The 19,450-nt window shown below is 51.9% G+C and overlaps 1 protein-coding gene across 2 annotated transcripts; it reads right to left on the minus strand.

Moving 5' to 3' along the window:
* Positions 1-2,451: 2,451 nt before the first annotated feature.
* Positions 2,452-10,225, minus strand: HFE (homeostatic iron regulator). Of its 2 annotated transcripts, none has more exons than XM_030316918.2 (6): positions 10,110-10,218; positions 7,235-7,498; positions 6,763-7,062; positions 5,689-5,964; positions 5,458-5,571; positions 2,452-4,688 (listed from the first exon to the last, which is right to left on the minus strand). In XM_030316918.2, the coding sequence occupies exons 1-6, from the start codon at positions 10,201-10,203 to the stop codon at positions 4,648-4,650; spliced, it is 1,089 nt and encodes a 362-aa protein (XP_030172778.1). In that variant the 5' UTR covers positions 10,204-10,218; the 3' UTR covers positions 2,452-4,647. The 2 variants fall into 2 exon arrangements, with proteins under 2 accessions (XP_030172778.1, XP_030172779.1); XM_030316919.1 differs by having other exon boundaries at positions 3,486-4,688; positions 5,689-5,922; positions 10,110-10,225.
* Positions 10,226-19,450: the final 9,225 nt, after the last annotated feature.

Here is a 19,450-nt window from a genome sequence, read left to right on the forward strand (position 1 = left end):
CTTTAGGGGCGCCTGGGGGGCTCAGTCGGTTAAGCTTCTGACTTCTCAGGTCCTGATCTCAAGCCCCGCGTCAGGCTCTGTGTTGACAGCTCGGAGCCTGGAACCTGCTTCGGATTCTGTGTCTCTCTCTCTCTCTGCCCCTCCCCCGTTCATGCTCTGTCTCTCTCTGTCTCAAAAATAAATAAACATTAAAAAAAAACAAAAACAGATGCTTTCTCCTGCACACATTGTCAAGCTCCTTTGGCAATATCAAAGTTGGTTGGTTATTGACTGTTTTATGAAAATGACATTGTAAATTCAGGACATTTAATCAACCCCATGGAGTAAGGTTAACTGATGAGACTGGGGTTTATACAAATATTGGTACTTACCCAACCCACCCCCACCTCACCCCACCTCGCCCCACCAGGAGTACACAGAAGGCTCCAAAATTCTTTTGTAGAATCTTTGGATCAAAAGCTAGACTTTCATGTTTAAAAAATAGCCATACTTTCAAAAAATAAAACAAGCAAAAAACCCCCACTAACAATACTTTCTACCCAAATCTGATGAAAAAAATAGTTCATAGGTGTTTTAAGGCTACTCATCCCCAAATTTCTCCCTTAATGATAAAGAGAATAAACAGAAACGTGAATTCATTAGTTAGAAATTTGTTTATTGACAGAAAAAAAGTCCTTAAGTTAAAAAATACACCCCAAGAAAATACGTCCAAATATTTATGAAACAATTACAGGGATATGGCAAGATCTGAAATATTAAAACAGATTCCGTCCTCACTGCAGGGAACATCAGAGGTTGCTGCCATCAGGAGCACCTCACAAAGTTGGGAACGATGCCCCACCACGTGTTCTCTTGACTCACAAACAGGTACTGTGTAGAGGTTATGAGCTTGACTCTGAGCCAGACTAGCTACGGTAAAAATCCAGCCCAATAATTTTCTAGCTGTGTAACCTTTAGCAAGTTGTTTAACCTCTCTGTGCCTTGGTTTCCATACGGCAAAATAAGGGTAATGAAATAGTCGTTCCTACCTCACCGGCTTCTTCAGAAACGTTAGTATGCAGAACAAGACCTGACGTCTGGTTAGTGTGTAATAATTATTAGCTGAGAGAAAAAAAAAGTTCCGCTTAAAAGACACCGTACGTGTCTCTCCCGCACAAGTGAACACCGGAAAGAATCATGCAGAAAGACAATGCAAGAAATACCAGGATGCACCCAAGCCAAGCAATATACACCTACAGGATGTCAAGCCAAGGAGGCTTTGCAGCGAAATTGTCACCCCCCAAAATTAATATTGAATTGACATTCTTTCTGCCTGTTAACACTGGTTCCAAAAGACAAATGAAAACAATGATAACCCAACGTCTACAGAGGGAAATCAAAACCTCGAAATATCTGTCCATAGATGTGAAAATCTTAAATGTTTAAAGTCATGCATTCTTAGGTTCTAGTCCTTACTAGAGGGTGGTTAGAAAAAATATATAGCTTTAAAATGTTAACTTGTAAGAATTTTCCAGCATTTTAGAGCTGTTACGTTTTTAAACGTGTATCCGTGTGTACATGAAGAATGCTCTGTAGTGCATCAAGTATTCCCAGCACCCTAAGACTATGTTATTAGAACACAGCGAGAGTTTTTGCCCTTGACCTCCCAGCAGGTCTTAACCAGCTGCGGCAGGTTGCCTTGAGAGATTACCAAAGATCCTTTTCTGTTCTGTTCCCAGTTCAGGTAGCTCAACGGTGCCCTGTGGGCAAACACCTGGTGACTAGTTTATTTCCTCAAAATTTCAGGGGCTCTTCTCCACAAACGGGGTCAAGCGCCCACCTCTTCTCCTTGGATCCTGGGCCCTGCGCCCCAATCCCGGCCCCAGCTCTCAACGGTCACATGACCACCGTGACACTTTTGATCACAGCCACCAGGTGGCACCCTTCTCCACACTACCGCGCTTTGGAGGCGGTTTTGGAGGCGATACAAGAGGTGATACAAGATTCAGAATGTAAAATGTTAATCCTGATTTTTCAAATGTAGTCGACCTTAAGACTTGATGAACAAGGGCAGAAAAATTAAGCTAAGACACACGGAGAGGAATCGGAGGTTTATAACCTCCATTATAACAAGAAAAGTAACAGACCGGTCGCCAACGGTCCGCAACACGGGCCACTGTGAAGGCTAGGGTGTTCCTTGTAATCCCAGCCTGTGTGAAATAAAACCAGTCTAAAACAAGCCATTGCCTCATTAATTGTAACATATCCTTCGTGGGCTAGAAAAGCACGGGAAGCTTTTGGGCGGTCTGTTCTGAGTACAGAATGATATCCACAGAGAAAGAATTTGTCAGAGAGAGAATTTTGCATTAAAAAATGCAAAAGCATTGAAAGCAGCATCAACGTCCCACAAATGATTAAGCTGATGAATCCATAAGATAGATAAGCACGTCAGAAAAATCAGGCAGCACACCATGCAATTCACGTATGTTTATTAAAATGCATTTGTTACTTTTATATGTTTTAATATAGCAACACTGAGAGGAAGTACACGGGTCGTTAATTGGCTTTAACACTCGCCAATGGAATGACAGTTTAACCTTTTCTACAGTGAGCGCAAATTATGCGTGCTTTTTATCTACTTAATTTTCGTAACCAGAAAAAAAGAAAAGTTAAAAAAAAATCGAGATCTCTTTGCCCAAATTCAATACCTACCAAACAAACTGTCGAGCTTTATCTGGTCTTTAAATTTTTTTTTTGACGTTTATTTATTTTTGAGACAGAGAGAGACAGAGCACGAGTGGGGGAGGGTCAGGGAGGGGGGGAGACACAGAATCTGAAACAGGCTCCAGGCTCTGAGCTGTCAGCACAGAGCCCGCTGCGGGGCTCAAACTCACGGACCGGGAGATCATGACCTGAGCCCAAGTCGGCCGCTTAACCGACTGAGCCCCCCCGGGCGCCCCAGGTCAGTTTCTTTTTTAACGTGCACAGTTGGGGAGGAGGAAGATGCCAGGGTACCTCCAGGTTGCTTGGTGGTTTCCGTTTTAACATCTTCAAAACAAATTTTTTTTAATGTTTATGTATTTTGAGAAAGACAGCGTGCAAGGGTGGGGGACAGGGAGAGGGGAAGAGAGAGAATCCCAAGCAGGCTCCGTGCTGTCAGCCCCGGGTCCGACGTGGGGCTTGAACTCCCAAACCACAAGAACATGACCTGAGCCGAAACCAAGAGTCAGACACTTAATCCACCGGGCCCCCCATTTTTGCCATCCTTCATGTGACAAGGGTTGCTCCGGTTCTTGGAGGGGAAACGCCACCGGCTTTGTGACTCTGCTGGCCCCGGCAGAGGGCAAACACCGTGAGGTCCAACACGGCGACAGGCTGACACCAGCAATGCCAGCCCTGACCTGGGGGCCCGGGAGCGATGCCAGACAGAGCAGGTAGGGGGTTGGAGTGCTTTCCCCAGAGACTTTGAAAGGAAACGTGGTTGAGATGATTTTCTGCTGTTTCCCCTTCATTTCCATCCAGCTCACTGAGAGTAAAGACACCGAGACAGACAGGAAGAGCCCCCCCCCCCCCCTTCTCCATTTCCTGGGCGCCGTCTAAACCGCCTGAATGCACTGGTGCGGGACAGGGATCAGAATCCGACAGAGGCTGAAACCTGCCTCTCTCCCTGGCAGCCCGGGGATACATTCACTTCATCTAAAAAAATATGAGGACAATAGTACTAACATGAAACAATTATTGTAAGAATTGTATGAGATAACGCGCGTCAGTAGGTCTCAGAACTCAGTCTGGCAGCAAGTAAGTCCCCCACGTTATCCTCTTCCTCCTCCTCCTCCTCCTCCTCCTTATTTTCATTTCCATTATCACTTCATAGCATCTGAGACCAAGTGGGAAATTACCGTGTTCCTTCAACTCCGGCATATCCCAGAGGCATCGTAGACGCCTTCACGTAAATCATTCCTATACAGAAACCTATATGACGCTTTTTTGCCAATTAGAAAAAAGATGCCCCTCGTCAAGACACTTCCCACCCACTTTCCGGAAAACTATCACAGGACACAAACATCCACGCCTGAGAGCCCTTCTGGGAAATGGGCCTCCTTGGGTCGTGCAGTGCACGGCCTTCACGGCTGTACAATGACCCACTTCAACCTCTGGCGGAAAAGACCACAGGGCTTGGTGACAGGTGAATTGCTGGATGACAGAGAGGGCGGGGGGTCAAAAGGAAACTTGGATGGGTCTAGAAAATGCCGGGATGTGTGCGCAAAATTCTGGTAAGGGTATGAGACTCCCACGTCCCAAGGGGAAAGTTCACGGTTTTTCTCAGATGTTGAAAGGAACTGTGAGCCCCCCAAAATTTTAGGAGCCCTATTCCAGAGGTGGGAGAGGAGAGGCCATAGGTATACGGAGTCCGAAGTGGTGCAGAAAATAAGGCAGACCCTAGAGGCGGCCGGAGATTCCTGAGAGCCGGTTCCGGAGAGGCGCAGGAACTCCAACACCTAAATGAGAGAAACTTTTCGAGAATGAAGGGGGAAGGCCGCAAGCAGAAAGTTCCTCGGTGGCTTCCTACTTGTTAGGTCCGACTCAGTCCTGGAAGCAAAGAAGGCCCCAGGGCGCCCTCTCTTTCAGTCTCCGCGTCTCCTCCCACGAGAGGTCCCAGGCTGCCTGTCACTCACATTCGGCCAACACGTAGTCCCCCATGGCTCCTCCTGTAGAGAGGAGAGACAGGAGAGGGGCGTGCTGTCACCTCCCTGGCCCTCACCTCCCTCATCCAGTCACCTCAACGGGGACCACTCCCTGCCGGGAGAGCCCCCCGGGGGTTCACACACCATCAGCTCTCACCGGGAGTTGCTCACCAGCTTTCTAGCCCGTGTCCTCCTTTGCCTTCCCTCTCACCTCCTGACACTCCTCCAACTGTGAGACTGCGGGCCCCCTACCGTCCCTGCACTGACGTCCCCGGGGGTCTCCTTGTAGAACATTCTCAAGGCCCCCAGGGCTCTGCGGCTGCCGTCTGTCTGCCCCTCTTCCCCCCCACGCTGCAGATGCTCCCCAGGAGCTAGGAAGGCACATGTGGTGATGGCCGGGATGAGGCGATGATTCCTCACCTCCCACGAGGCCTCCTGCTCCGGGGGGGGGGGGGGCTGCGTGGCTGCTCCCCCTGTGCAACCCCCCCCCCCACCTTCCTCGTTCTCCGAATGACCACGGTGACGACCTCAGCTCCAGAGCCCCTGCGCTACCTTAAACAGCACCTTGCAAAACAGCCAGTGCTCAAAAGAAGTTTGTGGAACTTGCACCTTCCACTCTGAGGAAAACCACGCATTCCCGCTCCCAAGGAGGCACCAGTGCTCCCAAAGGAAAAAAGGAACAGGCTTCTCGTGGGTGCCAGATCCGCTTGGCCCTCCCAAAGCCCGCTTCCTACAGAATTCGTGTGTCCTGGGGTCCGAGGTGCTAAGAGGCGTCCTCCTTCTTCCTACTCACTCGAAGCCTGCCTTTTCCTGAAGATTCGGAACAGAACTCCAATAACAAAGAGGATGACGCAAACAGCGATCCCACTGATGGCTCCAATGACCAGGGTGCTGGGCACCGACGGCTCTGAAACAGCAAAGGCGAGAGGGAGCTGTGAGGGTCGCCGCAGACCCCTCTCCCCGCGGGCTAGCGCTCGGGTTCCACCCACGACAGAGCCCCTCGGCCCGCCCCTCTCGTCCGTACCCCACGCGGCAGCGAGGGGCTGGTTTAGCCCCGGATGCCCCACCAGGCAGGTGTATCTGTGCTCTTCCCCGGGAGGCACGGCCACGGCCAACCAGCCCTGGTAGGTCCCGTCCCCGTTGGGCAGCACGTCCTGAGGCTCAACGTCCTTGGCCTCCAGTGGCCGCCTGTCCTTCAGCCACCTCATGGTGATGTTCTGGGGGTAGAAGTTCAGAGCCTGACACCGTAGAGTGGTCACTGCAGAGGCCACATGATGAGTCACCTTCAGCAAGGGAGGCACTGGACAGGAAGGAGGAAGGATCTGGAGAGGGGATCTTTCCACCCTTGCCAGGAAGACTGGAGCTTTCACTTCCCTCCTCTACGGGTTAGAGGGACAAGACGCCCTATTCAGACGGGGCGGGCTGCCGGAGAGACGCCATTCTGTGTCCTAGAGCTCGCTGCGGGGCTCGGCCCTGACGTGGCGCTACGGGGACGGCAGCCGAGTCGGTCCGCCTGGCCCGCACACGAGCGTGCACGCCTGCAGCTCGGATCTTCTGCGTGTTACACGGAACCAGGTAAAATTACCCTGGATGTGGCTCAGAGAGGGTTGAACCACCACTCCTGGCAATTCACCTCGCCCAACCCAACAAGAAATCTTGTAAGAAGGGCCTGGAAGATAGCCAGGCTTCAGGGACTATCTCTAGGTTCTGGGGTTCTGTGACCAGATCTGTGACGGTAACCTTTAACCTCCAAAGGATCCTGTTTCTCTGATTGGTGCCCCCCACCACCGGTGGGTACTCTCATGACCTGGCATTCATGTGACAATTGACATCGCTGAGTTCCTAAAAGGTGTAAATATACACAGGGTTCTTGGTTACATCACAGGGTCACAGATACTGCCTCTCCGGCCGCGTGCACGGAGGGAAAAACGCAAGCCGTGACCCTTGGCCGTCAGACACCTTGGTTCTAAGGTGGAGACCTCGGACCTCGGGTCCTTCCCGGAGAGTCACAGGACCCTGGCCACCTCTGAGGCCCGAGCCCCGGACCTCGCCCCGCGTTCCCCTCGGGCATGAGTGGGGGGGGGTGCTCCCGCCATACCTTGCCGGTCCAGAACGCCTGTCCCCAGCGCCAGCAAACTCTGCAGCTGCATGGGACAGTCCCTCTCCAGGTAGGCCCTGTTCTGTTTGGCCCGAATCGCGCTCACTTCCCACTCCAGCTTGGTGGCCCAGGCCCTGGGCTCTGCTGCCCTCCAGTCCAGCGTCTCAGGGCGGAATTCAAGGTAGTTCTGCCCGTCGTAGCCGTACTTCCAGAAGCCCCTGGTGCTGTTGTCCTCTCGCACCTCACAGCCCAGGATCACTTGCAGCGTGTGGGACTCTGACGACACCCCGAGCTTTGTTACTGAAACCACAGGAGTAAGTCCCTCTCTCACCGTCCCCAGGGACCGAACGACCTCACACACGCCCCCTCCTCCCCCCAGGACCCCACACTCCCTGCTCTGGCCCCCAGATGCATCTCTGAGGGAGAGAAACGCTCCACCCACCCCCGGAAAGTGAGGGCCCCGTCCGCGTACCCTTGCTGTGGTTGTGGTTGTCCATGATGGTCCAGAAGTCCACGATGAACATGTGATCCCACCCTTTCAGGCTCTGACTCAGCTGCAGCCACAGCTGGCTGGGGGCCCCATCCTCGAGCCACTGGGCGCGGGGCTCTGCCCGGCGACTCTCGTGATTGTAGGACACGAACAGCTGGTCGTCCACGTAGCCCAAGGCCTCGAACAGGGGCAGCCCAAGGTCTGGCGCTGAGGCGCCCATGAAGAGGTAGCTCAGGGAGTGGGACCCTGGAGAAAAGGTGACGGGACAGCCCCGTGGGCCCCCAGGGGGACTGGGAGGTGCCGTAGCCCCTCTGAATCAACGCCCAGCCCCCGCTGTGTCACGGCCCACCCCATGAGATGTGGCCTGTGATGCCTCTCCTCCCTCCGCGACAGGCCTGTCTGCTCTCCCTGTCCCGCCCCCCGTCCCCGCTCCCCGGCAGACTGCCACTCCTTCCGGCCCCCAGCCTCTGGCCCGCTTCTCACAATTCAGGCAATCGCCCCTGCAGCCTACAGACTCCATAAGATCCCGAAGTGTCTCTAGCCGGGGCAGCTGAGCCCAGGAGTTGATGCTCAGACTGAATCGGACCCAAGTCCAGAGGACTTTGCTGGTGGGTTTTTTCCACACGACTCCCAGCTCGAAACCCTTCCCTGTTACTGAAACCAGCAAACGTTTGCTACCAGATGCTGGGAGGTCTGCTGCTGAACCACCCAGGGCACCTTTTCAGCACTAAGACACTTGCAAAGCAAATAGGGAAGAAGCCCCAGTAAGCACAAGCCCCGTATCCAGCAGGTGAGTTTCCCCGGCAGTGTCCTCAGTCCTGGAACGAGGGGTTCGGCGCTGGGGGCCCCTGCCTGCCCGGCATGAGAGGTGCTCAGCACAGACTTGCTGGATGAATGGGTGAGATGTGCCCTATTTTTATTCTTACGCCCAGCTGCCCACGGGACACCACCCGCGGGGATGACCAACTGGAATCTCAAGTCCAAAACCAGGCTCCGGATTTCTTCTGCCTTCACCGTCGCGGCCATGGCATCACCTGTCGCCTTACTCCTCGAGCCCATAAACGTTTTAAAATAATTGCATAACAGAGTCGCCGTTGACGGTTCTCTTTCTCTCACCCAACACCCAGACCTCCCTCAGCACCTGCCTCCAGACTACATGTGGCCTGTGGCCCCTGCGTGCCCGCTACACCGATGTCCCTGCCCCTCCTGCAGCCCAGGGGTTCCCAGCCCGGGAATGGTCTCTCAGCAGACAGGTTGCAGTGTCTGGAGATGTGTTTGGCCTCCGTAACTGGGGGGAGTGCCACTGACATCCAGTGGGTTAAGGACAGGCATGCTGTAAGCCCTCCCACAAAGCCCGCGAGGGTCCCCATGACAGAAAAGTGTCAGTAGCACCGGGGCCCCGACGCCTGCTCCAATTCAACTTTCAGGGCCCACTCAGAGCTCCGAGTGGCCATGACCTTCGTTTCCTTCGGGTCCCCGCTGTCCCCTGGCCCCAGAGGGCCTGCCCTGGGTGTCTTCACAGCTCCTAGCACTCCCTGGTGCCCTGTGTCCTTTTGTTCATGACCATCCCCCCACTAGAACGCAAAATATCCGGGGGGGGGGGGGCGGCAAGGATGGCTCCCGCCCTCCCCGCGGCCTAGAACAGGGCAACGCTCGCTTGGTACCCTCTTTAGACTTGTGAGCGACGAATATTTCTGTTCGACATCCAATTCATGATTCAGCCTCTGATGGGGCGTGACCTTGAACAGTCAGAGCCACAGAGACACGGGTTCTGCCTCAAAAGCCCAGGGTAACATGGAACAAAATCACCCAGGAGCGGGTCCTGCCTCATCCTCCTCATGGATAAACCGTGGATACACGGACGACGAACCGTCCGTGTTGGTCCCAGGCTGTGTGCAAAGGCACGTAAAGCGTCGCGGTCGACTGAGATTAGAAACCGTGCTGGTACTTCTTTTCCCACCAGAGAGGCGCTGCCTCAATTCTTTGTAACCTGGAGGGGGGAGGTGGGTGGGTATTTAACCCCAGGGCCGGTTTAACCGCCCCTAAAGTCACCCTAAGAATAGCTCCGACCTCCCCAATGCACCGTAGAGTCCAACCTAGACCACAGGACAGCGAGTTCATTACTTAAACGTTAGGTGACATCACGCTGGCGTCCTTTAGTAAAGGCCAGTTAATTACACCGTACGGTTAACACCGCAGATCACCAACCTCCAGCGGCTGGAAATGAGAACCGTGCGGTTCAGTCCAAAAAAGCCCGGAAATCACAGATAGGCTCTTCTTCCAGGGAAAAGCACAAGCGCCGAGAGTCACTAAGGCCCGGGCGGATCTGGCTCGGGGCCTCCCCCGACCCGAGGCCGCAGGGGGGTGCGGGTGGGGGGCGCGGCCAGCCCAGCCCCCGGCTCGCCAGGTGGGGTGCGGTGGGGACCCCGCCGGGCCGCGGCCTCCAGCCCTCCGCGGAGCCCCGCGCGGAAACAGCGGCCCGGTCCTGGGCGTCTCTCGGGAGAAGGACTTCCTGTTTGGGGACGGCCGGGGGACAAGACACGGCCAAAAGCGGAGCAGGAGCACCCAGACCCGAGTCCCAGGATCCTAGCTCGGCCTCAGTGAGAAACGCACAGATTTGTCGTCACGGTCGGCGGGGGGGAGCGGGTGGCTCCGGGCGCCACCCTGGGGAGCTGGGACGGGGGAGGGGGGGTCACAGGTCCCCGACGAGGGGGTCTCACCACCCCGCCCGCGCCCGGCGGCGGCGCCCCCTCCCAGGAGAGGCGGCGCTCGCGGCCCAGCCGCCCCTCCGCACTTAGCGACCCCAGCGGCGCTGCAAAGCGGGTTTGGATCTGGCGCCCCCGCCGCCCGGACTCACGCGGCGGCCGCCGGTGCGCAGCCCCGGTCCGCAGCAGGAACAGCAGGAACGGCAGGAACAGCGGGAGCAGCGCGCGCCGCGCTCGCGGGCCCATCTCCGCGCCGCGCCCGCGCGTCCCCCGGGCTCGGAGCGCGCGTCCCCGCGCCTCACCCGCCTCCGTGCGGCGGCCACGCGGCCATGGGCGGCGAGTCCCCGTGGGGCCGCTGCCGAGGCTGCGGGGACACCGGGCAAAACTTCCTGGCCAGCGCGATCCTTTTCCGGGCCTCCGGCACTTGAACTCCCTTGCGGCCCGGACCACGTGAAGGTCTCGGTGACCCCGCTGTCCCTCCGGTTTTCCGTCCTCTGGGGATGTTGCAGATGCGGGAAACTTTGACAAGTTTCGGGTCTAAGTAGTTCCACTTCTCATCTGCACTATTTAAATAGCCAGTGATTTAAGAATTCGGTGATACAGTTTCAAAACTTTTATCGTCAGCTCAACTTGGGCGCATCTCGTTATTCGACTTAGCAAAACGACTGTGGTGTAAACCTTTCATTTCGTTCCTACATTAGAATTAATGACCTCATGAGGTTGGTAGATGAGACTCCACTGAAACGTCTTTCACAATTTCCATAGTTAAGCTAAATTTCACAAACTTGGTGGCACGTTGGAATCACCTGGAAAATCATTAAAACTATGGATGCCGTTTTTACCCTCAGGAACCGATTTAATTGGTGGGCGACAGGATTTTAAAAGCGGCCACCCGCCCCCCCCAACACCCAACCCCCCCAAAGTTTGGGAACTACTGCTTTAGATATTTCAAAACACACTAACACACTTAATACATCCGATTTTCCTAAAGCCTTTATATACCTAATAAATCAAAGAAGCAACGCTTTTTTAAGTATGGATGCAAAGTTTGACCATCTAAGAAAAAAAAAAAAATCAAACTTGGAAGTTAGGGCCTGACTGTAGGGGGATAGGAAATGCAACTGGGAAAATGTTGGATTCTGGTGACGAGTACATTGGGGGGTGATGGTGATATTCTTTTTTTTTTTTTTTCTTGGCAACAGCTTTATTGTCAAGATTTAATTCACATCCTATACGATCCATCCACTTAAGGTGTAAAATTCAGTGGGTTTTTGTATTTTCACAAAGCCATGTAACCATTACCCCAGGTTTAGAACATATTTTCATCCTCTCTGCAAAGAAACCTTGTACCTTTTAGACATCACCCCCAAATCCCTCTATCCCCCCCCCCACGCCACCCCAGGCAATCACTGATCTACCCTCTCCTTCCAATAGATTTACCTGTTCTGAACATTCCGCACGCACGGAGTCATACAATATGTGGTTCTTCACGACTGGCTTCTTTTATGTATTTATTTATGTATTCGTGTATGTATTTGTGTATTTATTTATTATTTTTTAAAAGTTTATTTATTTTGGGGCGCCTGGGTGGCGCAGTCGGTTAAGCGTCCGACTTCAGCCAGGTCACGATCTCGCGGTCCGTGAGTTCGAGCCCCGCATCAGGCTCTGGGCTGATGGCTCGGAGCCTGGAGCCTGTTTCCAATTCTGTGTCTCCCTCTCTCTCTGCCCCTCCCCCGTTCATGCTCTGTCTCTCTCTGTCCCAAAAATAAAAAAAAAAAAAAAAAAACGTTGAAAAAAAAAGTTTATTTATTTTGAGAGAGACAGAGACAGCATGAGTGGGGGAGGGGCCCAGAGAGAGGGGGAGAGAGAGAATCCCAAGCAGGCTCTGCCTTGCCAGCGAGGAGTCCCACGCGGGGCTCGAACTCATGAAACTGAGCTCGGGACCTAAGCCAAAACCAAGAGACCGACGCTTCACTGACTGAGCCACCCAGGCGCCCCTGGCTTCTCTTACTTAGCATAATGTTTTCGTGCACCTTTTTCATGGGGGAATAATATTCCATTACACCACATTTTATGTATCCATTCGTCGGTTGATGGAAACCTGAATTATTTTAGCTTTTTGTCTGTGAGGAATAATGCTGCTCTGAACATTCGTGTACCAGTGTTTGTGCGCACTTTTGTTTTCGTTTCTTTCGGGCAGACACCTAGGAGTGGAATTACTGGGTCATACGGTGACTCTGTGTTTAGTTAACCTTTTGGGGAACTTCCAGACTGTTTTGCAAAGCGGCTACGAAACTTCACCCCCACCTCCCCATCTGCAGGGAACGAGAGTCCGATTTGAGCACATCTTTGCCAGCACGGCTTCTCGTTCATCTTTCTAATTCTGGCTGTCCCGGTCCGTGAGAAGGGGTGTCCCATTGCGCTCTGGATTTGCCTCTCCCTGATGGCTAGTGACAGCGAACGTCTCTTTTCACCTGCTTATCGGCCATCTGCAAACCTTTGGAAAAATGTCTATTCGGATCCTTTGCCATTTTAGTTTATTTTATTTTTTCAGTTTATTTAGTTATTTGGAGAGCGAGCGAGCACACAAACAGGGGAGGGGGCAAAAAGAGAGAAAGAGGGGAATCCCAAGCAGGCTCCGCACGCATGGGAGCCCCGTCTGGGGCTCGAACCCACAAACCCGTGAGATCACGACCTGAGATGAAACCAAGAGTTGGATGCTTAACCGACTGAGCCGCCCAGGTGCCTCTATCTCTCCTTTGCCATTTCAAAATTTGCTTTTTAAAATTTAAAATCTGCTTTTTATTATTGGATTGCCAACGTCCTTCACACATTCCAGCTGTAAGTTCTGTAGCAGACATATGATTTGGAGACATCCTTTCCAATTCAGTGTGTTGTCTTTTTACTTTTCTTGCTGGTGTGCCTTGAAGCACAGACACTCCTCAGGTTGAGAAAGTGCAATTTATCTATTTTTCCTTTCGTGACTTGTGCTTTTCGTGTCCTATCTGAGACACCATTGCCAAATCCAAGGTCCCAAAGATGTATACCTATGTTTTCTTCTGAGTATTTGTAGTCTTAGTTCTTACGTTTTTGTCTTTGATCCATTTTGAGTTAATTTTTGGATATGGTATGAGGTAGAGGTCCAACTTCATTCTTTTTCATGTGTGTAAAGGTAAAAATCTGAGCTTTTCCTTCATATGCAGCTGTGTCTCCTGTACTACTCACACGAAGCACTTCTGACCCTTCTCCTCACCAAATAGGTAGTTTTGCCCCCAAACAATAAACAACTCTCTGTAACACCTGCTGGGTCTCTTACAATTAAACTCAGTTCTGACACATCTACCTGGAGATAGTGTCAGATCCCACAGTGTAAGGGCCTTGCCCCACAAAACTGTCCCCCATTCAGACGCCAGTCTCAAGCCCAAGTTATCACCTGTGCTTCTGTCCAACGGGCTGTAAGGTTCCAGTGACCCCTTTGTCAGGTTCAGTTAATGGGCTAGAGTGGCTCACGGAACTCAGGGAAACACTTAGGTGTTTATTAAAGGATGTGATAAAGGGCACAGATGAACAGCCAGGTGAAGCAATGCATAAGGTGAGCTCTGGGAAGGTCCTGAGTATCGGAGCTTCTGTCCCCGTGGCGCTGGGCTGTGTCACCCTCCTGGCGTGGATGTGTCCACCAGCCTGGAGGCTCCCTCAAACCCATTCCATTGGGGTTGTATGGGGGCTTCTATTTTTATGGAGGCTTCAATTATCAACTCCATTTCCAGCCCTTCTTCCCTCTCTGGAGCATGGCGGGCAGGGTGGAGGGAGGGAGGGCAAGGTTGAACATTCCAAGCTGCTATTCACGGCTTGGTCTTTCCGGTGACCCTCATCCAAGAGCCACCAGGAGCCCACCCAGAGTTGCCTTATCAGAACAAAAGATGCTCCTATCACCCAGGAAATTACAGGCCCTTCAGGAGCCCTGTGTCAGGAATTACAGGGGAGGCCAATATATATTTTGCATTATCTCCTACTGTGGATCTTCAATGGTCTCAGCACCACTTGCTGAAAAGAGTGTTCTTTCTTCACTGAATTGCTTTGGCACCGCTTGTCAAACATCAACTGCCTGCAGATGTGAGGACTTATTTTTAGACTCTCAGCTCTATCCCACTGATCCGTATTCTGGAAAGTGCTTCTGTCGAAATTAAGGATTTTTGGTCAGTGAAGGACACCACGTATAAAGTTAATAAAGAGCTGACAGAATGGCAGAAAATTATATATGATGTTGGAAACGGACCAAAGGATTAGTACTTATAATAGATAAAGAACGCCTCGAAGTCAAGAAGACCGAGACAGAAACCCCAAATCAGAAATGAGTGAAAAAAGGGAACAGGAAACTTATATATAGAAAATCCAAAGCACTTGGAAGAACGGGTAAGGAAAAGGGGTGTATCATTTTGTGCCTCTTAGAGCATTAACACGTTAGCAAGTTGAATACTGCCCAGTGTCTGCGTGGATATGTGACTGCACAACGGGGCTTCAACTCCCTTCCGGGGCACGTTTCCTAAAGAATTTCTCAAGTGTATTCCATAAAGGGACATGTCTGTGGGTGACCGGGAGGTGCAGACAGACAGGAGACCCTTCACTGAGAGAGTAAAAATGGGCAACTTCCACATGGGAAATCAAGGACATTAGTAAATTAAAAATACATGCAGTGTTGGGGCACCTGGGTGGCTCAGGCGGTTAAGCGTCCGACTTCGGCTCAGGTCATGATCTCGTGGTTCATGGGTTCGAGCCCCACATCGCGCTCTGTGCTGACAGCTCAGAGCCTGGAGCCTGCTTCGGATTCTGTGTCTCCCTCTCTCCCCCTCCCCCGCTCATATTCTGTCTCTTTCTCAAAAATAAATGTTTAAAAAAATACATGCAGTGCAACACAAGGACATTCTCCCCCTGAAGGACATTTGCAACTCAACATGCCCATTGAACTGATTAAAAAGACAGTCTGCAAAGGTGGAATAGGATTGGGATATGGGGGCAGAAAGGAATACGTAAATAGATCAAACCCACACACACACACACACTCCTCCGTGTAGTTTTCTCTGGCAGATATAGGGGGTCCTGGTGGAGTAAAGGCCTTCTCACCCCACCTGCCGGATAGCAAAGGGCCAGGGATGAGCTCTCACTCCATGAAGGGACATCGGAGACAATAAATGCTGTCTGGTCTGGGGCTCCAGGGGCTGGCCACGCAGGAGAGATTGATAGCGAACCCCACCATGCCTCCTCTTACCTTTCCTACCTGATCAGAAGAGCTTTTTCCAAAGAACTCCTATTCCAGCCATGGCCAAAATGGCATCTGAGCAGTGGCAGAGTCTGATGACGGCTCTGAAATGAGACGCGACGTTTGAGGTTCAATGGGCCTGAACTTGTGACTTCTTTTCCCACCTCACCAGGGTGCGAGATTCCGGGTCCTTTGTCCCGGCTGTCTGCTCAGGTGAATACGCCAACACCCCCCCCCCCCCGCCCCAGCTACGAGCCAGGACATCCTAGATCTTTACTCCACGTGCTAATGGTGGCCCCATTCCGGCCTCTGTGTTCAGTGTGGCGGGGGTATGTGGCTTCTTCTCCCCAGGGGACAGGCACCTTCATCTAGCACTGACAGGTTCCATTCGTGCTGGGCAGGGACCCTCTGTGGTCTGAGTGCAGGCCTTCCTGATGCCTGAACAAGCTCAGTATAGAATCAAGAGGAAACAACACAGGGCTGGGCGCCGTGACGCTGTTTCCTGCCCAGAGGTCCCATGGCTGGTTACATATACTGAAGGGGGTTGTGAGGAGCGGGGGTGGGATGAAGAACGGGCCCTCGCACTCCTTGCCGAGATATTGGCTTACTCCACAAGACCCAGGCCACCACCTCCAGGCTGGCCTCCCCGCTTGGCTAGTGCTTCAGCCCCCGTCCTTCACGTCTCTGGAAACCCTTGTGGATGCCCGGTGTTATGGGTTGAAATGTGTCCCCCACTAAAATTGTTCAAGTCCGCCCCCCGCCCCCCGTACCCGTGCATGTGACCTTATTTGAAAAGAGACTTTTTTTTTTTTTGCAAATGATCCAGCTAAGATGAGGCCATTAGGACGGGGCCTAATCCAATAGGACAGATTCTGCCACAGAGAAGCTCACAGAGGGAGAGTGTGAATCCCCGAGGGCAGCTGGCGGGGCCTGGACCAGACTTTCCCTTGCGTTGCTCAGAAGGAATCAACCCCACCGACCCTTTCATTTCAGAACCAAACCCCAGAACAGCGATTTCAGACTGTCCAAGTCCTGCTTGTTACCCAAGGAGAGAAAAGGAAAATGGAATACAGTGTCCTTATAAAGCAGGGGAGAGGAGCCTGGGTGGTTCGGTGGGTTAAGCCTCTAACTCTTGATTTCCACTCAGGTCAGGATCTCTTGCTTCATCAGTTCGAGCCTTGTGTCAGGCTGAGAGCCTGCTAAGGATTCTCTCTGTCTCTAAATAAATAAATAAACAAACAAACAAACATTAAAAAAAAAAAGAACAGGGAATTTGGACAGAGACATCCGTGCATAGAGGGAAGAAGACGGTCCTCTACGAGTCACGGAATGCCTGAGGCTGGAGAAGAGAGACCCAGGGTAGATTCTCATTCTCAGCCCTCAGAAAGAACCAACCCTCTCACCACCTTGGGTCTAGACTTCTAGCCTCCAGAACGTGTGACAGGAAGTACACTTCTGCTGGGTAAGCCAGGCAGCGTGTGGTACTCCGTCCAGCATCAAACTAATACAAGCCAACACATTTATCCTACCTGGCTCAGGGCTTTACCCAGAGTAGACGCTCAAGAGGAAATTGGTTGAAACGAGAAACGATAGGAGATACAAGCCGGGTAGGAGTGTTCCAGGAGACAAAGGGGAAGGAGCTGGGAGAATTGAACTTGGGGTATCCAGATTCTCTCTCAAAGCCTTATTTTCAGTTTTGTGCCTCGGCCACGCGCCCTCTTGTCAGCTATGCCCGAGGCCTCCGCGTCCAGAGTCGTTCTGATTCCGTGCCACCTAAGGAAAACCCTCAGTCTCCTGTTGAGCCAGTGGTTGCCTGGCTATTAACATGGGGAGGTAATCCGGGCATCAAAATGCCTTTTCCACAGGGTTCTAGCAAGTCTGTTTCCAGTCTTGCTCGCAACCCTGACCTCAAAGGCACCTGGCGTCTCAAAGACTTAGATCTTTCTAGAGCACCATGTGAGGAAATGTATTTGTTTCTTATTGCCCCCCCCCCCGCCACCCCAGGCGCTGTACACAGCTTTCTCTGGTCCAACAAGACATTCGTCCGTCTGCTGTCCAGATTCCCAAATTCCGTTTACAGCTTTCACGGATTATTTCATCTCCCATTCTCTTCATTTTGAGGGCTTTGTAAAATCCTTTACCGGAAAAGGGGGGGGGGTTGGGGAAGAAGCAGAAACTGACATGCCCAGTCAGCACAGCTAACTGCAAGTTGGTTCCTATAAATAAAAAAAAAAAAAAAAATGCAATGTACTAGTGGCGGGAGAGAACCCTATTCGCTAGGAACCACGTACGAACCTTCTTTAGACATGATCTCACTTCATTCTCAAAACCATCTTGCTATCTATCGAGAAGTTTATGGTCAGGTTGAAGAGATATGCCCTGATACACTAACTAAGCAAATAGCAGCACCCTGGAATTCTGCTGTATCTGCAACCAGCAGGAGAAACAGGTGAAGGTCCATTCCACAACTGGAGTGACAATTCCGTTTCTTCGCGCAAACTTCATCTAACCACGAGTCCAAAGACCTGGCTGCTTAATCCTGGCCTTTTACTCTGTTTACTGGTTACTTTTACTCTGCTACGGAACCGCCTTACCGCAGCCTCTATGAACCTCGATCTGCTCATCTGTTAAATGGGGGTGATGATTTGTGCTCGTCAAACCATTCTTGATGTGAATGCTCTCTTCCCACTGTGAACAGATATAGACACCAGTAGAAGGTAACAATTACCCCGCAGATTAGGAATGGACTGCATGCGGTACATTTTGGTGGCGAGTGTCGCGAGAACTAATGACATAGCACAGTGGAAAGGGGTCTAGTGCAGCCGGGAAGAGTTTGAGGTCCACGTGGTGACTACTTCTGTTCCTTGTGATCCTTCAGCCCCTTTGGCAGCCCGAGAAACTTCGAGGGAAGAAATGTCCCCGATATTTAATATCTTCCAATGGAAACGGTCCATATATTAGTTTTCATTACGGATGAGAAAAGCGATAGAGCCTACGCTTGCTCACTTTGGTACCACCTGAGTTTTTGTAAACTTCTCTATTGGTTAATGACATTGCTTCTCTGAGGATGTCACTTCCTACCAGGTAACAGGTCAGTCCTCTTACAGATGGTCTATATTGTGGTTATCTCACTCTTATAATCATTTAAAAATTTTTTTTTAACGTTTTATTTATTTTTGAGACAGGGAGAGACAGAGCATGAACAGGGGAGGGTCAGAGAGAGGGAGACACAGAATCCGAAACAGGCTCCAGGCTCTGAGCGGTCAGCACAGAGCCCGACGCGGGGCTCGAACTCACGGACTGTGAAATCATGACCTGAGCCGAAGTCGGCCGCTTAACCGACTGAGCCACCCAGGCGCCCCAATAATAATCATTTTTAAAAGATAAAGCATGTGCAGTCTCCCCAGGTCTCTGGGGTTCTTCTGCTTGACCTGCTACTCACATTTGAGACACAGCTGACATGGCTTCTGTCAGCCTGTTTTCACCCCATCGTTCGGGAAGCTGGGCTCAGTTCCTCCTGGGGCCTGTGCTCAGTGCTGGGCGGAGAGCCCTAACCCCCACCCACCCCACCCTCCCCACCCCTTCCCTTCCCACACGTCTTCTTAATTCTAACCGGAGGCACCGCGACAGTAGTTATCCGTCCGGATTTCTCCTGCTTAGTAATTATTGGACGAGTGAGTGAATCAAGCCACGTGGGTTTCTTGTCCAGGACAATGTATTTCTCTTTAGGAAGAGTAGTGACCAGAGAGGTCCCAGCCGCCAGCCCCTCGACTTGACTGCTCTGGGCCCTTACTCCAGTCTCGCTGCTTCTCAGTACTGTCATCGTCACACGTGAGTAACGTGTCCGGCCGAAGACAGTACAGGGATGAGGCTTAAAACCCTCTGGGTATTACAACGTCAGCCCGAGGTGAATAATTGATGACTTCGCCAGCAGGCAACCCGGGAGTCAAGCCCGCCCGCCGGGGGCCGTTTGGATCTGGAGCGCCATCTCGTGCCTAGTGGCGCAAACAGCATCCTGCCTCAGAAATGCCTTCGGGCAGGAAAGGGTCGAGGCCAAAGCAAACCTGTGCATTGTACTGTTGTCCTTGGACAATTCAGCTAGCCCTGGAAACTTCAAAGGTTAAACACATAACCTTTCTATTCAGTTCTTTATCGACAACTCTTTCTAATTACTGGTCAGCAATTGGGTGTTTTACAATTACTTAATGTTTTGCATTTCACAGACGAGAAAACTAG

Source organism: Lynx canadensis, chromosome B2 (assembly GCF_007474595.2).
Source record: "Lynx canadensis isolate LIC74 chromosome B2, mLynCan4.pri.v2, whole genome shotgun sequence".
Taxonomy (NCBI): domain Eukaryota; kingdom Metazoa; phylum Chordata; class Mammalia; order Carnivora; family Felidae; genus Lynx; species Lynx canadensis.

What these genes read in the sequence shown, in the direction of transcription:
- HFE (XM_030316918.2), bottom strand. Translation starts at nt 10,203, where the DNA reads ATGGGCCCGCGAGCGCGGCGCGCGCTGCTCCCGCTGTTCCTGCCGTTC. An exon ending in AGGCGTTCTGGACCGGCAAG is followed by an intron (nt 5,965 to 6,762) that starts GTATGGCGGGAG and finishes CTTCCTGTCCAG; the next exon opens with TGCCTCCCTTGCTGAAGGTG. An exon ending in CAGGAAAAGGCAGGCTTCGA is followed by an intron (nt 4,689 to 5,457) that starts GTGAGTAGGAAG and finishes TCCTCTCTACAG; the next exon opens with GAGGAGCCATGGGGGACTAC.